This window comes from Nansenia antarctica (genome assembly GCF_963989245.1).
Source record: "Nansenia antarctica genome assembly, chromosome: 1".
In the NCBI taxonomy this organism is placed as follows: Eukaryota; Metazoa; Chordata; class Actinopteri; order Argentiniformes; family Microstomatidae; genus Nansenia; species Nansenia antarctica.
Window position 1 is genome coordinate 111570818 of NC_137674.1, and position 25077 is coordinate 111595894.

Below are 25077 nucleotides of genomic sequence, written 5' to 3' on the forward strand. Positions count from 1 at the left end.
AGGGTAATAATAGTTCTACCTCTCTCCTATAGGGTAATAATAGTTCTACCTCTCTCCTATAGGGTAATAAGAGTTCTACCTCTCTCCTATAGGGTAATAATAGTTATATATCTCTCCTATAGGGTAATAATAGTTCTACCTCTCTCCTATAGGGTAATAATAGTTATATATCTCTCCTATAGGGTAATAATAGTTCTACCTCTCTCCTATAGGGTAATAATAGTTATATCTCTCTCCTATAGGGTAATAATAGTTCTGCCTCTCTCCTATAGGGTAATAATAGTTCTACCTCTCTCCTATAGGGTAATAATAGTTCTACCTCTCTCCTATAGGGTAATAAGAGTTCTGCCTCTCTCCTATAGGGTAATAAGAGTTCTACCTCTCTCCTATAGGGTAATAATAGTTCTACCTCTCTCCTATAGGGTAATAATAGTTCTACCTCTCTCCTATAGGGTCATAATAGTTCTACCTCTCTCCTATAGGGTAATAATAGTTCTGCCTCTCTCCTATAGGGTAATAATAGTTCTACCTCTCTCCTACACTGTAAAAAAAAAATGTTATTTCACAGAAATTCACTGTATTATTTTACAGATTTCTTTTGTTTTTCTACATTAAATGTAAATGCCATAAAAATACAGCCACCGCGTCATGCTACCTCTAGTGGTGAGGGCACTGGCAAAATGCAAAAGTAACCAAAAATCAGTCAGAAAGGATGAGGACACGGTCTGTGGCCACCACCTGCAGAACCATTCCCTTTTTGGTTGTTGTCTTGCTGTTGCCTCTCCTGTCCACCTGTTGTCACTTTCATTTGCACCAAAGCAGATGAAATTGTTTAACAATCGTTTACGCTTTCTAATTGGACAGATCGATATCTCAGAAGTTGAATTTACTTGGTGTTATAGTGTAATGATTATGTGTTCCCTTTATTTTTTTGAGCAGTGAAGTAAATTCCAAAATAAGTGAAGTAAATTCCAAAATACAACTGTTATTTTATGGCAGTTGGCAGTTGAAGCTTTTTGTTTGAAAAAAATCTGTCAAATAAAAGTGTTTGTCTGCTTAACTTTTAGTGATGCCCCTTTATTAAAGATGTTTGATGGTAATAATTTAGGAGAAATCTGTAAAATAACGGTGCTTCTCGGCTGAGTTTCAAGTGCCATCACTTTATTAAAGATGTTTGATCGTAATAATTGAGGAAAAACCTGTATAATCAGTGTTTCACGGCTGAACTTTAAGTTCTGTCACTTTATTGAAGGTGTTTGATCGTAATAATTGAGGAAAAACCTGTATAATCAGTGTTTCACTGCTGAACTTTAAGTTCTGTCACTTTATTGAAGGTGTTTGATCGTAATAATTGAGGAAAAACCTGTAAAATAACAGTGTTTGACTGCTGAACTTGAAGTTCTGTCACTTTATTGAAGGTGTTTGATCGTAATAATTGAGGAAAAACCTGTATAATCAGTGTTTCACTGCTGAACTTTAAGTTCTGTCACTTTATTGAAGGTGTTTGATCGTAATAATTGAGGAAAACCTGTAAAATAACAGTGTTTGACTGCTGAACTTGAAGTTCTGTCACTTTATTGAAGGTGTTTGATCGTAATAATTGAGGGAAAACCTGTCAAATAACAGTGTTTGACTGCTGAACTTGAAGTTCTGTCACTTTATTGAAGGTGTTTGATGGTAATAATTGAGGGAAAACCTGTCAAATAACAGTGTTTGACTGCTGAACTTGAAGTTCTGTCACTTTATTGAAGGTGTTTGATCGTAATAATTGAGGAAAAACCTGTAAAATAACAGTGTTTGACTGCTGAACTTGAAGTTCTGTCACTTTATTGAAGGTGTTTGATCGTAATAATTGAGGAAAAACCTGTAAAATAACAGTGTTTGACTGCTGAACTTGAAGTTCTGTCACTTTATTGAAGGTGTTTGATCGTAATAATTGAGGAAAAACCTGTCAAATAACAGTGTTTGACTGCTGAACTTGAAGTTCTGTCACTTTATTGAAGGTGTTTGATCGTAATAATTGAGGAAAAACCTGTCAAATAACAGTGTTTGACTGCTGAATTTTACGGATGTTTTTGGGTGAAATAACAGTGGTTTTCTGTAAAAAATATAAACATATTTTTCTGTAAATTAATTGCTTTTCCACTTTATTTTAATTACACTATTTTACTGTAATTTGACGGTAAATGTTGACAACTTTTGGTGCCAGACTTTTTACCGTTTTTTTACATGTTTTTTTTTTACAGTGTATAGGGTAATAATAGTTCTGCCTCTCTCCTATAGGGTACTAATAGTTCTACCTCTCTCCTATAAGCCCCTTGATCAACAAAACCATCAATCACTCCCTACTGTCTGGCCATGTCCCATCACCTCTGAAAACAGCCATCATTACTCCCCTTCTTAAGAAACCGTAGCATAGCCCATAGCACTGAAACAGCACTGGTCAGGGTGACAAACGACATTCTCATGGCAGCCGATGCCGGCTCTCCTTCTCTCCTCATCCTCCTGGACCTCACAGCCGCCTTTGACACCGTCGACCACACCATCCTCCTAGACCGCCTTCACTCCACTATCGGACTCTGCTACACTGTTCTGGACTGGTTCACATCCTATCTTTCCGAACGCACCGAGTGCATCTCCTTGGGAGGTGCAAAGTCCCGGACCCAGCCTGTCACCTGTGGTGTCCCCCAAGGATCCGTACTCGGACCCACCATCTTCACCCTGTACATGTTACCCCTCGGCCGTGTCATCAGCAAGCATGGTATCCCCTACCATTGCTATGCTGACGACACACAACTCTACATTAAACTGGACCCAACCCCTCAGTCAACCTCATCTGCACTCACCATCTGCCTGGAGGAGATAAAGGCATGGATGAGAGTTAACTTCCTTCAATTAAATAGCTGCAAAACAGAAGCCATCATAATAGTTCTACCTCTCTCCTATAGGCTAATAATAGTTCTACCTCTCTCCTATAGGCTAATAATAGTTCTACCTCTCTCCTATAGGGTAATAAGAGTCTTTAGCTGCGTCAGAACTCTGATGTGACAGCAGCCTCTGCTCTTGACCCAGCATGCTCTAGTTGTGCTGTGTTGGGCACAGGGGCTGCTGACACACATGATGACCTCACAATCTGTGTCTCCAAGAGACTGTGGTTACACAGGGATGATGGACATCTTACCAATCACCAAAGAGTATCAGGGTGTTGGCTGGGGATAGGTAGATGATCATAAGTTTTCAAGCTGAGACCTCCACAAAACTGCAGGGAATGTAAATAAACTATAAAGCCTATGACTAGATTGGCTGTTATGGATTAAAGGGGAAAAAAAAAGAAAAGAAAAAAAGAACTCTGATGTGAGGAAGTGGAGCCTTTTCCACTCCACATCGTCATGACGATGCTGTTTGTTTACAGCTTTGCATTTCTGCATCAGAGGGGTGAGGAGGGAGGGAGGGAGAGAGGGAGGGAGGGTGCCGGAGAGGACAAGCTCATCGACCACACTGTCAGCAGATGAAGGAGAGGAGGAGGGGGAAGTGTGGGGCGAGGGAGGGAGGGAGAGAGAGAGGGAGGGAGAGAGAGAGAGAGAGGGAGGGAGGGAGTGAGGCAGGGAGGGAGAGAGGGAGGGAGGGAGAGAGGCAGGGAGGGAGGGAGAGAAGGAGAGAGGGAGGGAGAGAGGGAGGGAGGGGGTTGACTGCCAGCACAGGAAACCCTGACTGGGCAACAGCTACTTCCTGTGTCCTGTCCTACATCTGGGGGGGGGGGGGGGGGGGGGGCGGAGGTGACTGGGGGCCCTTAAGAGCAGATCTGGGATCATTTTTCTCTGCACGGTTCCTAACCCGTGGCCTTCAGGAGGTACCAGAGGAGACTGACCTGAGATCAGGGCTTAAGTGGCGACTGTGTGTGTGTGTGTGTGTGTGTGTGTGTGTGTGTGTGTGTGTGTGTGTGTGTGTGAGTGTGTGAAGCGCAGCGTCTCACCTTGACATCGAAGTTGCAGTCGAAGCGTTTGATGAGAACGATGAACGCCCCCGTCAGGTTATCACGCAGGGGGGGCGGCTCGATGGGCTCGCACGCATTCTCCGGCCGCGCGCCAACCAGGAAGCCCTGCAGACGTGACATCACAGTAGCGTCATAATGTGACATCACAGTAGCATCATCATGTGACATCACAGTAGCATCATCATGTGACATCACAGTAGCATCATCATGTGACATCAGTAGCATCATCATGTGACATCACAGTAATAATAATAATAACTTTTATTTGTATAGCGCTTTTCCTGCAAACGTTGCAGCTCAAAGTGCTCCAATCATTATAGAATCATCATTTAATGATTTAGTCATTTAAAGGCAATATTTAAAAGATGGGTTTTTAGCGTCAGTTAATGATGATCCAAAGGCAAATAACTGAAAAAAGTGTTTAAGGTCTAAACTAATCTAGATTTGAGGGAAGGAAACAGGTTTAGGGATGAAATTATATAATAATATGAAATAATTATATATATCATAGAAATGAGAGCAGTGAAAATCCAAAGATGAAACAAAATGCAAATAAACAAGAGATCAGAATCTTGGCAGGAATTCTTCCGTTGCCCCCAGGCCAATCACAAGCAGGCTTACTGATGTAAGCCCCCCCATACACAGAACACACACACGCACACCGAGACACACCCAGACACAGACACACACACAGACAGACACGCGCACACACACACACGCGCACACACACACGCGCGCGCACGCACACACACACACACACACACACAAACACTTGCAGTCTCTCTCTTTCTACTTCACACACACACACACACACACCACACACACAGAGACACACACAGACACACACAGACACACAAACACAGACAGACACGCGCACACACACACACACACACACCTTAAGGCGTCTCAGTTTTGTCGCGTTTAACCCACTGAGATTCTCACACCATCAAAAGTTTGGGCTGCAGAGTTGTTTGTTAATGCTAAACACACATAGACTCCACACATAGACGACACACACAGACGACACACCAGCCATAACCACACACCCATGACTGTGGAACTCTCACATCCTGGTCAGGTGTGGGTACAGGTGGTAGTCAGGGTGTGGAGGGGAGAGGTGTGGTGGAGGGGGGGGGGGGGTGTAAATTGGTTTGGAATGCAGGGGGACTGTGAGGCAGCATCTCCAGTCAGCTGGGAGCGGGAGGGTTGTGAGGGTGATGAGTTCTTCTCAGGAGCTCTATCTGTCTGTCTGTCTGTGCACAGCGCTTTACCACATCCAGCCTGATTGACAGCGCTTTTGTGGAGTCAGACACACACACACACACACACACACACACACACACACACACACACACACACACGCTCACAGCTGAGTCTGGCGGCTGTCTCTGAGGGGTTCTCAGTCTGTGTGTGTGTGTGTGTGTGTGTGTGAGAGAGAGTCAGGCAGCTGGTAAAAAAGCATCTCTCTTCCACCTGCCACTCTGAGGTAATTCTCTCATCAGCATCAGAATCGCTTTCATTTATCTCAATGTACGAACAAGCACACAAGAGAAAAAAAGCAAAGTGCTTTACAACGGCCTCTCATTCACCCATTCACACACCCATTCACACACCAATGGCGGCCAAGCTACCATGCAAGGCGCCGGCCGGCCCGCTCACTGGGAGCAATTTGGGGTTCAGTGTCTTGCCCAAGGACACTTCGACATGTGGCCAGCCGGGGCTCGAACCACCGATCTGCCAACCTTGCGATCATTAGACGGTGATGGTTCCTCAACATTGGCCTTGCAGCATCAAGATGAATCCATATCATCACATCTCAACCAAGACAGGAAATCCACAATGAGCTAACAGATAGCATGAGATAACACATAGCACAAGCCAACACATAGCATGAGCTAACACACAGCACGAGCTAACACATAGCACGAGCTAACACATAGCACGAGCTAACACATAGCACGAGCTAACACATAGCACGAGCTAACACATAGCACGAGCTAACACACAGCACGAGCTAACACATAGCATGAGCTAACACATAGCACGAGCTAACACATAGCATGAGCTAACACATAGCATGAGCTAACACATAGCATGAGCTAACACTTAGCACATAGCGTCTCTGAAACACAGATCATCATATCTGTTTATAGGATGACCACTGAACTGAAGAGGAATGTGTGTGGGCAGGGTTCTGCCAGGCCATTGTTCTGGTTCTGTACTGAGGGGTGAGGGGTGAGGGGTGAGGGGTCAGGGGTCATCGCTGGCTGACTTGACCCTCCTGAGAGGAAGCTGACACCAGGTCCATACAGGAGGATCCTGTCTCAAAGTGAAACCATGTGGGATCTCCTCAGACACCTCCTCCTCTCAGCAGAGCTGCTGGGCCATGACGTCACTGTGCCACTGCCTCACATTCCTCCCGCCTCAGAAACAAGAGGCAACAGCTCCCCCTGTTGGCCAGGAATGATGATGCATGACGCCACTGAGAAATCATCGATTTTTACCTCAACCACTAATGCACTGATGATCAGTGCTAGATATAATATTACAATTTTTTTTTTTTTTTAAAAATATATATATATATATATATTTTAATCATTTAACCCCTCTCATTATTTTCTAAAAACAAATAGTTTGTGTCACGTTTCGAAGGTGAATAATCCACTCAGTCATCATATTTCTGTGGGGAAATGGTGACACAATCCTGTAAGCCTTTGGTGCACAATCACATAGTGACACACATAGTGACACAGAGGTGAGTTTCCATTATCACAGCAGGACTTGGTGACTAGTTGGGCTGCTGGCTTCCTCATGGAGGAATGAAGGGGGGGTTTGCTTGTGGGATTTTCCATTCTCTCAGGATTCATGTGTCTGTGTGAGTGAGTGTGTGTGTGTACGTGTGTGCGTGTGAGCGTGTGTGTGTGTGTGTGTGTGTGTGTACGTGTGTGCGTGTGAGCGTGTGTGTGTGTGTGTGTGCGTGTGAGCGTGTGTGTGTGTGTGTACGTGTGTGTGTGTGTGTGTGTGTGTGTGTGTGTGTGAGAGTGTGTGAGAGTGTGTGTGAGTGTGTGTGCGTGTGAGTGTGTGTGTGTGTGAGTGTGTGTGCGTGTGAGTGTGTGTGTGTGTGTGTGTGTGTGTGTGAGTGTGTGTGTGTGTGTGTGAGTGTGTGAGTGTGTGTGAGTGTGTGAGTGTGTGAGTGTGTGAGTGTGTGAGTGTGTGAGTGTGTGTGAGTGTGTGAGTGTGTGAGTGTGTGTGAGTGTGTGAGTGTGTGAGTGTGTGAGTGTGTGAGTGTGTGAGTGTGTGAGTGTGTGTGAGTGTGTGAGTGTGTGAGTGTGTGAGTGTGTGTTGTCAGGTTAAGCCTCTGTCCTCCCTCCTCTTGGGTTGGATGCAGGAATGCTCAGATAGCTAATCTCAGTCAGTAGAGGTAAATAAGGTGGATGTCAGTCTGTTTGGGTCTTCATTCGCTCCGGTAAAACCTCTGGAAAACAGATGAATCATTAACTTCAACAAGGCCTCCAGCTTGGGTTCTTTTAAAGAGATTAAAACAAACCCAACGACTCCAGAATCAGATGGGATTAAGTTTCATACACGCACAGCACAGCACACACCACGTGGAAGCTTCTGAAACCGCTTCTAAAACTCTCCCGTCGAAAAAAAACGGCCGAGCGGCCAAAAAAATAAATCCCAACATCTCATCATAACATCATATGTTATAAAGATACAGAACTGAAAAAGAGGAAGGTTGGCAGGTTGGAAGGGAGACCAGCGGAACAGCTAAACAGAGAGAGAAACTCTGCCATAAAACCCAATAAAATCGAGAGAGAGTCGAACGACACAAATAAAAAAACTGAAAAAAGTCCATATTGGCCACAGTAAAAAGAGGAACTATAAAGTATAAAGTGGTGTTTTTTCGGGGGAGTGCCCAGGCCGGCCCGGGCTTGGGCTCTGGGTTCTGGTTGTGGAACACAGGGGCATAGATAGCCGGTCAGTGGGCCGTGCAGAAATGAGATCGGTCGGGCTTTGGGCCAGAACCTCGGTCTCTAAGTAGGCTACGAAAACATTTCCTTTTTGCGAGGCCCCGAAAGAACATTCAGGCTTATCTGAGGCAAGAGAGGGAAATCCCCAGAGAGACGCAGAGAGACCCAAACAGCTAACGTTCCCCTGCCTCAGACAGACCCAGAGCAGCTAATCTTCCCCAGCCTCAGAGGCTGGGCCCGCTGACTCAGGGCTTATGACACCACATTATATCACAACGCTGCTGGACAGTTTGTCTGTATTACCAGTATGGGAGCGGCAGCCAGCCAAAAACAGACTTCACTGCGCATTGATGATGATTAGCACCGTTAGCACAATCACCATGATGATTAGCATCTTTTCCCAAAAGTGATGTTTGAGGCGCTGGTGGAAAGCCAGTGAGTATAGAGAGACTGTGTGAGGTAGGGAGATGAAATGGAGAGGAAAAGGTATTCTGCTGATGAGAAGATGGATAGCGATATGGTTACTAAGCGTTAAGGCAGAGGTTGTACATTTTTAATTTATTTTTAATTGTATTTTATCTTTACCTTTTCTTTTTACTGCTTTCCCCTGCTTTTATTTTCATTTTATGCTTGTGTACGTTTTATATTGCATATTGTTTATGTTTTTATATTCACTTTATGTTTTTATTCCTGTTGAAAAGCACTTTGAGCTGCATTTCTTTTTAGGTTTAGGCTGTCAGACAGACAGGTCAGTATTGTGGTTTAGTCAGTCAGACAGACAGGTCAGTGGTTTAGGCTGTCAGACAGACAGGTCAGTACTGTGGTTTAGGAGACACACAGCTAGTCTGTCAGACAGACAGGTCAGTAGTACTAGCTCTCTTACCCTCAACTCAACATTCTGCGTGAAAGACACACAGCAGGGCGCTTGGCGTAACACACTAAGCTTCGACCATGTAACCACAGGTATATAACCATGTAACCGCAGGGTTCCCGGTTTGATTCCGGCCGCGGACATATCCTGCATGTCATCCCTTCTCTCTCTCTCTCTCACCCTTCCTTCCTGTCAAATCTCTACTGTCTCTATCCTCTCCACCAAAATAACTTTAAAAAAAGAAAAGGACACCCAGCCAAGGCCACAGGCAGATTCCTGCTGCCTGACTGCACCTCCCAGGCCCCACCCCCTCCTCTATCCCCCAACTGGCATGTGACAGGAAATGACATCACACTTCCTGTCCCTGCTAAAAGAAGGCACTGTTCTGAGCAAACAGAACTCCATGAAGACATCAAAGGAACCTCTTTGCATATTGGCCTCGATAAACCTGCAGCCTTTTTGAATAATAATAATAATAATAATAACAACAACAACAACAACAACAATAATAATAAATTAAAATCTTAAAAAAGCATCTATTGTTCCTCCCCAGTCCCTTCCATAACCACTGATCAAATTATCCTGGGCTTGATTTTGCATCGTTTGCCTGGTGTAGTGAAAACCCCAAGTCATTGGGCGAGCAGCCGACTTTCACCGATCCAGTTGGATCACATCAGTGGTGACCTCAAGGGAGGGGAGGATGCCTAAAGCATTCAGACAGGGCCGTACTCAGTCAGAAAGGCTTTTCTCACATGGTGGCAAGTGTCACTTTTCTAAACTGGTCCTGTGGTGTGAACCTCCTCCCTGTCTCTGGTTTGGACTGTCTCTCTGTCTCTCTGTCTGTCTCTCTCTCTGTCTCTCTGTCTGTCTCTCTCTCTGTCTCTCTGTCTGTCTGTCTGTCTCTCTCTCTGTCTCTCTGTCTGTCTCTCTCTGTCTCTGTCTCTCTCTCGGTCTCTCTCTCTGTCTCTCTCTCGGTCTCTCTCTGTCTCTCTGTCTCTGGTATGGACTGTCTCTGTCTCTCTGGTATGGACTGTCTGTCTGTCTGTCTGTCTCTCTGTCTCTCTGTCTCTCTGTCTGTCTCTCTCTGTCTCTCTGTCTCTGGTATGGACTGTCTCTCTGTCTCTCTGTCTGTCTGTCTGTCTGTCTGTCTCTGGTATGGACTGTCTCTCTGTCTCTCTGTCTGTCTCTCTCTGTCTCTCTGTCTGTCTCTGTCTGTCTCTCTCTGTCTCTGGTATGGACTGACGACAGTCTGCATGTAAAGATGAAGTGAGAGTGAGAGTACAGCATGGGAGTAATCACATGAAACCCTCCCTCTCTGTTTCCTGAACATTTAAGGAACCACAACTTCCTGAGTCTCCGTCGTTCAGTTCTCACATGTGGTGTAGTCACAGTGAACCTGAGGGGAGGTAGGTACAGGTAGGTGCAGATGCAGTGTGAATCCCAAAGACCACGCCAGATCTCTCACATGTAAGAAGAATCGCGCGGGCCGCCACAGTCTAGGTAATCAATGGGAAACGCTGGAATGAACAGCTGAAATCAATATGGTGGAAATGAGTTGCTGCTAAAGTCTAAAGGTATTTCTTCCTCCCTGCCTTTCGTAGGATCTATCCATCCCTGCATCGACCCGTCCACTGCTTAGTCCTACCCAGGTCACCCCAGGGCAGCAGAGGGGAGTACACAGGGATTAGAGAAGGGGGAGGGGGGGGAGGAGAAGGGAGGAGGGGAGGGAAAAGGGGAGGTGGAGGGAAGTGAAGGGAGGGAAAGGGGGGAGGGGAGGGAGGGAATGGGGGAGATGGAGGGAAGTGAAGTGAGGGAAAGGGGGGGAAGGGAGGGAAAGGGGGGAGAGGAGGGAGGGAAAAGGGGAGGTGGAGGGAAGTGAAGTGAGGGAAAGGGGGGGAAGGGAGGGAATGGGGGAGGGGAGGGAGGGAAAGGGGGAGGGGATGGAGGGAAAGGGGGAGGGGAGGGAGGGAATGGGGGGAGGGGAGGGAGGGAAAGGGGGAGGGGAGGGAGGGAATGGGGGGAGGGGAGGGAGGGAAAGGGGGAGGGAATGGGGGGAGGGGAGGGAGGGAAAGGGGGAGGGGAGGGAGGGAATGGGGGAGGGGAGGGAGGGAATGGGGGAGGGGAGGGAGGGAGGGAAAGGGGGAGGGGAGGGAGGGAATGGGGGGAGGAGAGCGAGGGGAGGGAGGGAAAGGGAAGTGAGGGAAAGGGGGGAGGGGAGGGAGGGGAGGGAGGGAAAGGGGGGAGGGGAGGGAGGGGAGGGAGGGAAAGGGGGGAGGGGAGGGAGGGAAAGGGGGAGGGAGGGAGGGAAAGGGAGGGAAAGGGGGAGGTTTTTTGGATTGAACTGCAGCCTAGAGCTCTGGGTCAGTGCTGCTCTCTCAGCTGGCGGCCTGATCTGACCCCTGACCCCTGACCCCTGACTCTGCTCTGTGCCACAACTCTGAGGTGAGGCCAGTGAGCTGCCTAAGCCCCTAGCCCACCACACACACACACACACACACACACACACACACACACACACGCGCGCACACACACACACACACACACACACACACACACACACACAGTCAGGGAGATATGGAAGGTTGTACAGAGAATATGGATCTGCATATCATATCAATAATAATAATAATAATAATAACTTGCATTTGTATAGCACTTATCCTGCAAACGTTGCAGCTCAAAGTGCTTATGAATGGATTATTAATATGGATCTGCATACCTGTACCACAAGGTCCTATGATACACACAGATCAATGTCTTATCAGAGGGAGACCCTGCTGTAGCTGGATCTGAAGCCAGAAGACTACTTTTAACCCCAAGTGTTCTAAAACATGCTAAAGAGTATAGTACGGTAGTAAGATTCTTTCTTAAATAAAAATGTGACATATTTTGGTCTGGCAGCTGCAGATTTACAGCCTCTTGAAGTCCTGAAGCCTCCCAGCTGTAAGGCCAGGCGGGGGGGGGGGGGCTTTGTTGCGCTCTGCCCTTCTGACTGCGCGATGCAGGACAGCTCAGAAAGGAGACTGACCAGGCGATCTTCAGGCATCCATTCACACTTAACACAACCCGGGACTTTCCATGGAATTATACATGGTCTCGACCAGGGTAATTGCCCGGGCGGATTTCCCTGGTCAGTCGCGTTCAGACATACGCCGACACGGGAAATTCCATGTAATATACTGGGAAGGCTTGTATGTGGGAAAGGGCCTTTAGAGAGAAGGCTAGCTTCCTATAATGGTAGTCAATGAAAGAAGGCTATAGCGTCCTATAGTGTTAGTAAATGAAAGAAGGCAAGTACTTCCTATTAGTGGTAGTAGATGAAAGGAGACAAGGAAAGTAGACTACTCCAGAGTATTGAGACGAGTATCTCTCACAGCTTCCGTCCCTCCTAACGCTGACACCCCGAGGCTGAGCTGCAGTGACCCTGGGTGCTGCTGATGCTAACAGCCTTGGATAAGCCCCATAGCCCCTAGCTAGCTGCTATAGACAACGCTGACAAACAGACAAACGTCACTTCCGGGTGTTTCCAAACTGAGGGCTAGAACAAGGGGAATATTATTCTAAGGGGGCGATTCCGCTTTTTGTTATGGTCGGTGGTTTCCAAACTAGGAAGCAACCTTGCTCGACGGAGGTTCAAAACTAACCCCCCCCCCCCCAACCCCCCCCCTCCCCCCCTACCGAAACAACTAGGGGTGGGCATCGACGATCGATAATTGATCGATAAGGATCTTGGTCGATCACAAAATAAAACATTTGGTCGATCACCAAAAAAAAAAAATTTTTTTTTTTTTTTTGTGATCGACCAAATGTTTTATTTTGTGATCGACCAAGATCCTTATCGATCAATTATCGATCAATTATCGATCGTCGATGCCCACCCCTAACCGAAACAACCCCTTCACTGAGGGCTAAAGCACCACCAGCCTGCTGACAACAACAAGCTTTTGAAGCAACAATGGCCGGCTTACAAACACAGACGTGAATCACCGGCCGCTGCCAGCTGTGTGGGTGGATGCCAGCTGTGTGTGGGTCAACAATTGGGCGCCTCATAACATGTGACCTCATCACACGTGACCTCATCACATGTGACCTCATCAGAGAGACACACTGGTGTGAACAGGTCACAGAGCTCTCTCTCTCTCACTGTCGTCACTGGATCTACAGTCACATATACTGTATACTGTATATATAAACTCCTCAAAAAAAGTTCGGAAACATTATTTCGGTCGATTATTCCTCCCCTTTAATAATACCGATTGGTATTGTATTTTATATGGTTGGAAAGCCTGATTAGTCACCTTTACAACGGGGTACAACTTGTAAGGATCATGCATTCGTGGAATGAGCAACGCAGCTAAACGTGTGGGTAGCGGCCCCCAAATAATTGCCAAAGTCCCCTGCGATATTCTTCTGTTGAGCGTTCAGGTAAAACATATAAACATGTGTATATGTAGGGGCTTGACAGCTTGTTATGATCTTTTAAAGACAGTGCCTATTTACTACATCGTTAATTATAAACTTCCTTCTCTAGGAATCTCCGCAATTGTCGCATATCTGGCATGTGTTTTAAGGACAGTTATTCTTTAACTCACGTCAATAACAGTGAAAGAATGATTGTAATGTAAACAGCCCAGACATGCATATAGTCTGTGTAATGATCTGCAGGGGCTTGACAGCTTGTACACACACAGTATGTAGGGTCTTGACACATTGTTATGTTCTTTATGTACACATACTGTATGTGTGTGTGTACATAAACAATATAAACATAGTCCATATTTAGTACATCATTAATTAGAAACCACCTTTTCTAGGTATCACAGTTAGCACGATTGTCTTCCCTGCATAAGGTTGGCAGATCGGCGGTTCGAGCCCCGGCTGGCCACATGTCGAAGTGTCCTTGGGCAAGACACTGAACCCCAAAATTGCTCCCAGTGAGCGGGCCGGCGCCTTGCATGGTAGCTTGCCGCCATTGGTGTGTGAATGTGCGTGTGAATGTGTGAATGAGAGGCCGTTGTAAAGTGCTTTGGATAAAGCCATATAAGCCAATCCATTTACGAAGTGTTTATATTTGACGGAGGGTTATCCAGTAACAGTGAAGGAGTGGTGATCTGTAGGGGCTGACAGCTCGTTAACCCTGAGGTGTTGGATTAGTCAGTGTACGTTATATGACCTTTGACCTGTGGTACCCACCTTCAGTCCATCGCTGGGTAGCCGGTAGCCGAACCGTGCAGGCAGGTCGTCAAAGGTGCCTGTCCTGTTGTCAAACGCAAACTGAAACCATAAACACACAAAGGACTCGTTAGTTAACTATGTAACAGGACTGGTTAGTTAACTATGTAACAGGACTGGTTAGTTAACTATGTGATTATTTGTTCACATCCAACTGTTCACTCAGCCAAACACGCTAGGCTAGAGAGCTACAGCTAGGCCTAGAGATGCACACGGCATTGTGGGAGTGAGGTCTGTCTGTCTGTCTGTTGGTCTGTGTGTCAGGAGCATTTGTGTGTGTGTGTGTGTGTGTGTGTATGTGTGTATGTGTGTGGGGGGGGGGGTCTGTGTGTGTGTGTGTGTGTGTGTGTGTGTGTGTGTGTGTGTGTTTGGAGGGAGGGGGGGTCTGTGTCTGTGTGTGTGTGTGAGACTCACAGCAGAGATGTGTGTGTGTGTGTGTGTGTGTGTGTGTGTGTGTGTGTGTGTGTGTGTGTGTGTGCAACTCACAGCAGAGATGTCGGCCTCCACAGGCAGCAGGTTCAGGAAGGCGAACAGCTGGACGGTGAAGATGGTGTAGATCTGCGTGGCCGACAGCATCAACATCCCCAGGGAGAGCAGCATCTCACATACCTACACACACACCTGGAACACACACACACACACACACACACACACACACACACACACCTGTCCTGTTAGAGCAGCACACACACACACACCTGTGTTACACACACACCTGGAACACACACACACACCTGTCCTGCTAGAGCAGCATCTCACATACCTACACACACACCTGCAACGCACACACCTGTCCTGTTAATGACACACACACACCTGTTAATGACACACACACCTGTTAATGACACACATACTTGTTAAACACACACACACTTGTCCTGTTAATGACACACACACCTGTCCTGTTAATGACACACACACCTGTTAATGACACACACACCTGTTAATGACACACAAACTTGTTAAACACACACACACTTGTCCTGTTAATGACACACACACACACACACACCTGTTAATGACACACACCTATCCTGTTAATGACACACACACACCTGTTAATGACACACACACCTGTTAATGACACACACACCTGTTAATGACACACACACACCACCTGTTAAAGACACACACCTGTCCTCCAGGACACAGACAGACCGTCAGTGGTCGCTGGTCCTCTGTGGGTCAGTTGGTACAGCAAGGCGCTAACAATGCTTAGGTTGTGGGTTCGATTCCCGCTGGGACCATATATACTGAAAAATGTACGCACTCACTGCAATGAAAGTCGCTTTGGATAAGTGTCATCTAAATGGTGTACGTATATACGTATATATACATAAACAGTGCTTGTGTTGTGTCTGTACACCTGCTGCCACAGAGGACACACACCTGGGTGGGTTTCAGAGGAAACAGTGATTATGTGTCATTACTGGTGTCTATGAGACTTTACACTGAGCTGAAACAAGGCAGATCATAATAGATTCAGCTCATGTCTGAAATCGATTCTAGCGAAATCAAAGATGCTCAGACTAACAGGCTGGACCGCATCACCATGGAAAGACCAAAGACCACAACGGAGGGAGAGAGAGAGAGAGAGAGAGAGAGAGAGAGAGAGAGAGAGAGAGAGAGAGAGGGAGAGAGGGTCTCGTGGTGAGGAAACTCTGGGTTTTTAATAAAGAGAGTATGCTATGCTAGCTGTGCCAAGGTTGTCCTGTGTGTTGACAGAGTGTTTCACATTAATTTTCTATACTGTGGCAGCCCGCCATAGTCTCATTTGTCCCGCCATAGTCTCATAGCGAACCGAATATATTACACCCAAGTGTAAGATCTTTGGGATTCGCACTGGGAATCTAACCCCCCCCCCCCCCACCCACCCTCCTCCCTGTCGATGACAACATCCTCTGCACTAACAGCCGCCCATACCCCCCCCCCCCTTGCCGAAATACTTGCAGGGTCTGAGGTCCACCCACCCTCTTACATATAAACAAAAAGCTTCCAACTATTGAATGTATGTCTATGGCTTATGACAGACTATTGAATGTATGTCTATGGCTTATAACAGACTATTGAATGTATGTCTATGGCTTATAACAGACTATCGAATGTATGTCTATGGCTTATAACAGACAACTAGGCTAAAAGCCCAATGTTAAACTGGACCAAGGACTATATAGTGAACTTATACCCCTAACATTAAAAGGATTCAAAAAGCATTCTCTAAACAGCCTCAATACTATAGTAGCCTCCACCGGCGCCCCCCTCCCCTCTCTGGAGGAGCTGTACAACACACGCTGTCTCAGGAGGGCCTCCAAGATCTCCAGGGACCCGACCCACCCTGGGCACGTACACTTTGTCAAGCTGCCCTCGAACAGGAGGTACAGGACCCCGGCCGCTAAGACAAACAGACTGAAGGACTGCTTCTACCACAGGGCCGTCAAGGCCCTGAACACAGAAAAGGCCTAAGTTCTGGGCCCAGGACAGTCCGGACGGATTGTATGGCAGCTAGTGCTGAGGCACAAACATGTACATTTTCAAGCCTGCAAACTGTGACACTTTAAAATAATGTGAAAAAATACTTTTGTGCAATATGACAACTAGGGATGCACCGAACATTCGGCCACCGAATGTATTCGGCCGAATATCGCAAAATAAAGCACATTCGGTATTCGGCCGAATGTGTGAAAACACCGAATGTTTACCACCGAATAGTGGCCGTGTTTTGATGACGCAATACAATTAAATATAACTCTCAACAGGCGCGCGGCGCGAGGCGACGCGCTTTCAAAACTGGCTGCGTTCGTAAATTCACTCAGGAAGTCCGATCAGCACTCGTGGAATGCCTCTCGTCCAATCAAATGACTCGGTTTCTCTATGACGTCGGGCCCAGTGTGCGCTCCAGCGCTCTCAGAGCGACTTTACGAACGCAACCTTACACTCATCTAGCTAGTTAGCTTAGCAGTCGTAGCGGAAGAAGCAGAGTTGTTGCCTTGTTGAAAACATATTCAGACTCCCAGCTGTTCTACACGAGTTTATGACATGCAGCTGTATCATGCGGTGGTTTCTATGCAAACCAGAGACTATAAAAACAAAAGATATTCATTCTGAAATAACATGAACTATTATCCTTACACTCAGGTGGACTCAATTCAACTTGTTGAATGACTTGTTGAAGACATTTAGCATTTGACCTAATTTTAATAGTGACAAAGGGTCTGAATACTTATGTACATGAGGTATTTCTGTATTTACATTTTAATACATTTGCAAACATTAAAAAACGTTTTTACTTAGATTATATTACTGTGTGTGGATTGATGGCAAATCTATTCAAAAATGTGAAAAAAGTGAAGGGGTCTAAATACTTTCTGAAGCCTATGTAGAAACAAATCATGAATATCATTAACTTGAACCCTGGAAAGCAGTAGAGATTAAATCCCACGATAATTAGTTATAATAAGTTATATATAAAAGTTCTTTTTTTTCAATCTCAATTTCTTTCTTTGAGAAGCATGAATAAAAAGCAAAATGTATTTAGTTTATGCAATGATAAAATTAAAAACTGCCGATACACATTCGGTATTCGGTATTCGGCCAAGTGTTTCCTTAAATTCGGCTTCGGCCTCGGCCAAGAATTTTCATTTCGGTGCATCCCTAATGACAACCCTAGTTGACTATCTGTGCAGTATAGTACAGTGGATTGTGTACATAGCCTTTATTGATGTAAACCAGCTCCTTACCTTCTTGTGATTTTATGCTTTTATGCTTTTTCTAAAATTAGGTTTTTTTTCCTTTTCCTAACACCAGGGGAGCCACCCCTCCTAAATTTCGTTGTTTGGTACCTGTACTGTAGCAATGACAAATAAAGTCCATTCCATTCCATTCCATTCCATTCCATTCCATCAGAGCCCAGAGCTCGGTTCTCCCTGGGAGTGTGTGTGTGTGTGTGTGTGTGTGTGTGTGTGTGTGTGTGTGTGTGTGTGTGTGTGTGTGTGTGTGTTGTCTCGGGGGCGGGGGTGTGCAAAAATGATAATTGCCCCTTGGGGATCAATAAAGTATGTCTTGTTCTTCCTTCTAACCCTACACAACCCTACACATCTCCCCATCTGTTATATGGAATACTTCAGCGCACACGTGGACAAAGAGAGCCTTATTCTCCACACTAAAATATCAAACTAGCAAAACCTATTTGTTAAGCTACTTCCCAGTACCTCCGCCCTATCCATGGAGCCAGTCCAATCCTGCTAAATAAGCCGTTTTGGAGCCTAGTACAGAGAGGGTTCAAACTCAATCCATACATCAATAAAAAAAAACTAGACATGCTCTTTGTCCATGTGTTCACTGAAGTATTCAATAACAGTGGTTTTACACAACGTCAGCTAACCCATCCTAATGACAACAAGTTGAAACTGAAAGCAAACAGTGGACAAAATGCTCATTTGCATGCCGGTGTCGTGGTTTAGCGCTACTGAACCCGGCAATTACGCACAACCACCCCCTGAAGGTCCTGGGTTCTTCTCACCCTGAAGGTCCCTGGTTCTCACCCCTGAAGGTCCTGGGTTCTCACCCCTGAAGGTCCTGGGTTCTCACCCTGAAGGTCCTGGGTTCTCACCCCTGAAGGTCCTGGGTTCTCACCCCTGAAGGTCCCTGGTTCTCATAATAGGCTAACTAAAGGGGGGCGGGTCCTTCTCTCTCGGGCAGTGTTGTGTGTGTATGAGTGTGTGTGTGTTTGGTGCTCAGCTGAAAATTGTGTCCCGAAGCGGAGCGCCTTAACTTTATCGCACAATAACAAGGATAACAAACGAAACGGACAACATTTACACTAAGATGGAGACAAACTTCAGCGATATGATCTAACAGCCGGTCTTCAGGACGACATACAGACCCGTATGAGCTTACAGGGCTATCCCCTATCTATCTGAGAAAAGGCATAGGCCTAGGCTGTAACATCGAACGGAAATTAGCCTATACGCATTGCAAGTTAATTTAAAGCCTATTTATTTTCAAAGAGTTTTATTCTATTTTATTTTATCTGATAAAAGGCATATGAACGGAAATTAGGCTAGCCGTGTCACGCCAGAAGCCTACATGCTTGCACTGTTCAATAAAATGTTATACATCTAGACATTGTGGTATTTCTTTATATACGTATCCCAGCCTGCCTATCAATTGTTTCTCAATAAACAGTTATGTTCTCCTCATTGTCATACTCCCGAGTCCGATTAAGTATGATTTGACAGGCAGCTAAACGAAATGCCTTCCCAACCAGCGAGACCTGGTTATAGAAATGACGTTGTTTTATTGATAAAAAAAGGGTAAAACTGGAAAGAGAAAATAGAAAACTCACATTAATCCCAAACAATTTAACAAACTTCAGTTAACGTAATGTGGAGTCCGTTCATTGATCGATGCTGTCTGTTCAGTTCCCAGTGAGGCGCCCGTTCAGCGCTGGACATAATGGCATAGCGCGCATGCGAATCATGTTGTATTATTATATATTATATAGCTCGCATCTAATCGTATCGGATGAGAAATAGACATTAAATGGCATATATAGGCCGCTACACAACAGTAATCACCGCGACAAACAGCTATATTATATTTTAATATGATGACCGGAATATCTCACGTTTGTCCGGTAAATCGAAATCTTCCCGGACACGATGTCCGGCGGCAATTTTTTCTAACGGAAACCCTGTTCTCACCCCTGAAGGTCCTGGGTTCTCACCACTGAAGGTCCCTGGTTCTCACCCCTGAAGGTCCTGGGTTCTCACCCCTGAAGGTCCCTGGTTCTCACCCCTGAAGGTCCTGGGTTCTCACCCTGAAGGTCCTGGGTTCTCACCCTGAAGGTCCTGGGTTCTCACCCTGAAGGTCCTGGGTTCTCACCCTGAAGGTCCCTGGTTCTCACCCCTGAAGGTCCCTGGTTCTCACCCCTGAAGGTCCTGGGTTCTCACCCCTGAAGGTTCTGGGTTCTCACCCTGAAGGTCCTGGGTTCTCACCCTGAAGGTCCTGGGTTCTCACCCTGAAGGTCCTGGGTTCTCACCCCTGAAGGTCCTGGGTTCTCACCCCTGAAGGTCCTGGGTTCTCACCCCTGAAGGTCCTGGGTTCTCACCCCTGAAGGTCCTGGGTTCTCACCCCTGAAGGTCCTGGGTTCTCACCCCTGAAGGTCCTGGGTTCTCACCCTGAAGGTCCTGGGTTCTCACCCCTGAAGGTCCTGGGTTCTCACCCCTGAAGGTCCCTGGTTCTCACCCCTGAAGGTCCTGGGTTCTCACCCCTGAAGGTCCTGGGTTCTCACCCCTGAAGGTCCTGGGTTCTCACCCTGAAGGTCCTGGGTTCTCACCCTGAAGGTCCTGGGTTCTCACCCTGAAGGTCCTGGGTTCTCACCCCTGAAGGTCCCTGGTTCTCACCCTGAAGGTCCGGGGTTCTCACCCTGAAGGTCCTGGGTTCTCACCCTGAAGGTCCTGGGTTCTCACCCTGAAGGTCCTGGGTTCTCACCCCTGAAGGTCCTGGGTTCTCACCCCTGAAGGTCCTGGGTTCTCACCCCTGAAGGTCCTGGGTTCTCACCCCTGAAGGTCCTGGGTTCTCACCCCTGAAGGTCCTGGGTTCTCACCCCTGAAGGTCCTGGGTTCTCACCCCTGAAGGTCCCGGGTTCTCACCCCTGAAGGTCCTGGGTTCTCACCCCTGAAGGTCCTGGGTTCTCACCCTGAAGGTCCTGGGTTCTCACCCCTGAAGGTCCTGGGTTCTCACCCTGAAGGTCCTGGGTTCTCACCCCTGAAGGTCCTGGGTTCTCACCCCTGAAGGTCCTGGGTTCTCACCCTGAAGGTCCTGGGTTCTCACCCCTGAAGGTCCTGGGTTCTCACCCTGAAGGTTCTGGGTTCTCACCCTGAAGGTTCTGGGTTCTCACCCTGAAGGTCCTGGGTTCTCACCCTGAAGGTCCTGGGTTCTCACCCCTGAAGGTCCCTGGTTCTCACCCTGAAGGTCCTGGGTTCTCACCCTGAAGGTTCTGGGTTCTCACCCTGAAGGTCCTGGGTTCTCACCCTGAAGGTCCTGGGTTCTCACCCTGAAGGTCCCTGGTTCTCACCCCTGAAGGTCCTGGGTTCTCACCCCTGAAGGTCCCTGGTTCTCACCCTGAAGGTCCCTGGTTCTCACCCTGAAGGTTCCTGGGTTCTCACCCTGAAGGTCCTGGGTTCTCACCCCTGAAGGTCCTGGGTTCTCACCCCTGAAGGTCCCTGGTTCTCACCCCTGAAGGTCCTGGGTTCTCACCCCTGAAGGTCCCTGGTTCTCACCCCTGAAGGTCCTGGGTTCTCACCCCTGAAGGTCCCTGGTTCTCACCCTGAAGGTCCTGGGTTCTCTACCCAGGTTCCGGCACTCTGTGCCCTGTCTCTCCTCCTCTCTGTCACCCATCTATTTTCCCACCTCCTACTCCTTAACATTGGGGCAATGAACTAACCTATAACTACCTCACACTGCACACATGCTGTTCATTCAGGTAGCCTAGAGGTTAGAGAGGCCGGCTAGCAATCGGAAAGTCGCTGGTTCGATCCCCGCCTCAGAAAGGATGCTTGCATGTGCCCTTGAGCAAGGCACTTAACCCCTAATTGCTCCAGGGGCGCCGAATATGGCTGACTCGTGTGCCTAGAGCAAAAATACCAAATTCCAACAATTGACTGATAAGCTGATTGCGTGGCAATAAATCGGTAAAAAAAGAAAAAAAACTCCTAAAGTTAGCCCTAGTAGTTATCTGTTCCTCTCCATTACTGTCTTCAAACCTGTACTGATTCTACCAGGTTGTCAGACAGACGCGTGCTGAAAAGAACATTTAACAAGATGACCCAGTTTACATGCAACTCTGTTCATCTCTGCTTTACATTTTCCTGTCTTTCTTGTATGTAAATGTCCAGGACAAATATCATAATAAGTACATACCGTAAGTACATAAGGGATAAGTACATCTTACCTATGTGTCCTGGAATTTCATAAATATTGACTCAAACAGGCCTGGATGTGTCAATCTGCCATGTAAGAGCCATGTCTGAACACTGAAGGGGTAATGTGAGCCGAGGGAATGGGCTGTATGCTAGAATAGCCCTAGGTGAAGGACAAGCCGGTCATATATACATTGAACCCAGCCAGCCAGTCCCATCTCAATATAGCCTAGCCAGCCTCGTGCCAGTGCCTGTGTGCCTGCCATCCACCATTAGCCTGGAAAAGCCTGACAGGCTCCTGTTAGCCATCGCTACTCCACATCTGGGCTAAGTGAGAGTCAATGGAAAAGCGGAGTAGCCTTGCATCCACTCTAGAGTAGCCTTGCATCTGCTCAGATGAGCGCTGGTTACATAACAGAGTCATCCATCGGGGATCCTGGCTGCCCTAGTATTGCAGCAGCAGCCTGTAGAGAAGCTATGCACCAGCTATGCCCATAACTCAGTTGTTGGGTGGAGGAGGGAGCCAATTATGTGCCGTTTTAAATCATAGTGGGAAGGATTCTAGCTACACATGCACTGTGCAGACTCAGAGAGAGGCCATTCTTCTCTGGTTGCAAGATTCAGACAAGAGAGAGGAAATGGCATACGTTGCATCAGCATCACCGAGGCTACTTTAATGCACAGAAATGTCTCCCAAATATAGGCCTATCCTATCTTAAACACCCCATGGTCTACATGCTCAGACAGACAGATCAGTGTCATGTTTAGAGGTGGCACTACTGTGACTAGGAGAAGATGACACATTAGGGATATAGAGAAAAGGATAGGCTAATAATAGAACAGAGATCATTGCACAAACTCGAGGACCTTTTTGTTGTGACACATTTCAACATAAGACTGGGGCTGATTACAACAGAGGAAGCTGTCAAAGTCCTCTGACTCCTGATGGGAGAGCTGTTTCACATGTCAATGAATGTCCACTAACCTTGTCACACTGGGACTTTGACATAGATGACAACCTATTGTTCAGCTACAAAGCTATCTAGCAGGCAGGACTGACTTCACTAACAGCTGTAGGCCTATATATATATATATACATTACCCCCTCCCCCCCTACCATACAGATATTAGCTTTGCTGCAGCATAACCCGACATAAAAGAGGAACAACTGGTTTTAAAAAGACCAAAAATCATCATACATACATTACAAAGTTGTGGAGTGACAGACCTACATCATCTATAACCTATTGTCTTACAGCTCACTATGACTATGTCTGACCAGACCAGCTACCTCCAGGACAGACAGACACCGTTAGGCCAGTCAGACCTTCAACTCAAGCTTGATTAGATTCACTAGATCAGATTAGATTAGATTCAACTGTATTGTCATCCCTAACCCAAGTACTATAGCAACGAAGTGCAGTTTAGCCTCCAACCAGAAGTGCACATAGTGATATAAGGGCATGACATAAATAGAACAAGAGGTAGTGATACATACCCAGCCATCACCTTGTCTTGAGATGTCTTAAGATGTCTTAATTAACCAAAATAAGACATTTTTGTCTGTCATGATGTCTTAAGTCGTCTTAAGACCTAACCTGAAGACATGCACTCACTTAAGACATGGAGCACACTAGGTGACTATGTCATATACAGTAACAGTATGTGTGTGCAGAGGTAGTATTGTAAACAGCAGTATGGTTTAAAGGCATACACACTACAGTTATGAGCTATGTACAGTTATGAGATATGTAGTTTGTATATTATTGTCATCATACATAACGACATTCTGAAGTAGTTCGGTAGCTTAGCAACCCCTGGCAGACCTGCTGCTATGCTAGCAGACTGAGCTAGTCACGGTTAGCTAGTAGAGTATGTTAGGTAGGTAACACAGCCTTACCTTTAAATCAGTCGATTAGTTTCTGGTACGGTAAATATGCGACCGATGTGGACATACCAATAGTTTACAGTATATGTGTATATATAATATATGTTCCGTTAGCCAGACAGGTTCAGCTGGGCAGAATGTCAACAGTAATCCCCTTCGCGAGCTCCTTCTATGTGAGCGAGGAACTTCCTCTATCTTGCACACGCCTCCCTGGCCGATTCCTCGTCGCTGATTGGTGGGAATAGCCATCAGTCAGTCAGTCACTTGCGAAAGTGGTTCCTGATTGGTGGAAATAGCCATCAGTCAAGTCAGTCACTTGCGGAAGTGGTTCCTGAGGTAAACATATCCACGTGATGCATTTACAAACCACCATTTACAGTAACAAACGAACTCAGTCAGTCAGTGCACATATCAGATGTTTATATATCAGGGCGTAACTGTGATGCAATGTAATGTAACATGGTAATGGTTACCAGTTCGTTATCTAACCGTTGGAATTTTGACATGACGTAAGGGTAGAGATCCATTAATGATGTATAGTACAGATCCTTACCTAACATCACAGTGTTAAATGTGCGTGATCTCCAGCGCCCTCTACAGGTAATTTGAGGAATCCCAAAAGAGGTTTTGATAGATTTTCTTTTGGCTCTAAGTGCACTATAAAGATTTGCTGAGTGAAAATTAGGGGTAATGCTGACAGCCTGTTTAACAGCCTGTTTAACAGGTCCTGGGGCAGTTTTTCAGAACATGTAATCCAATTAAAAAGCATCTCGTGTTGAAATAATAATTTAAAAAAAGAATAAGAATAATAACGATATTAATAATAATAATGATGATGATGATAATAATACTAATAATAATTTTACCATTTTGTGTAGTGCTTTTCTCCGTACTCAGACACTACATTCCATTAAATAAAAACAAAAGCACATTCAGTAAAAACAGCAACGGAGCTTGACACTTGTTAGAGGGAAATCCAGACTTATGTTGATAAGTTTCACAAGACTTATCAAAAAAATAAGCCTGGATTTTCCTTTAGCGACGTTGATGAAAGACCCCCCTGGTTTCCTAGGGTGAGACCTAGTCTGTTATTACTATTACGTTCTCTCCTGTCCACCCTGTGGATTATCAGGAGTAAAGTGGCCTTGCCTTCCTGCTGCCTTCCTGCTGCCTTCCTACTGCCTTCCTCTCTGGTG

At 46.4% G+C, this 25077-nt stretch overlaps 1 protein-coding gene across 1 annotated transcript in view; it reads right to left on the reverse strand.

The window, feature by feature from the left end:
* The window catches only part of rnf13 (ring finger protein 13), a gene marked incomplete at its 3' end in the record, with an annotated part of 62967 nt that extends 39019 nt beyond the window's left edge, over positions 1-23948 (reverse strand). The window contains 4 exon segments of the mRNA XM_080530173.1: positions 3974-4099; positions 14033-14113; positions 14558-14692; positions 23894-23948. Coding sequence (XP_080386299.1) covers positions 3974-4099; positions 14033-14113; positions 14558-14671 — 321 coding nt within the window. The 5' untranslated portion in view covers positions 14672-14692; positions 23894-23948.
* Positions 23949-25077: the final 1129 nt, after the last annotated feature.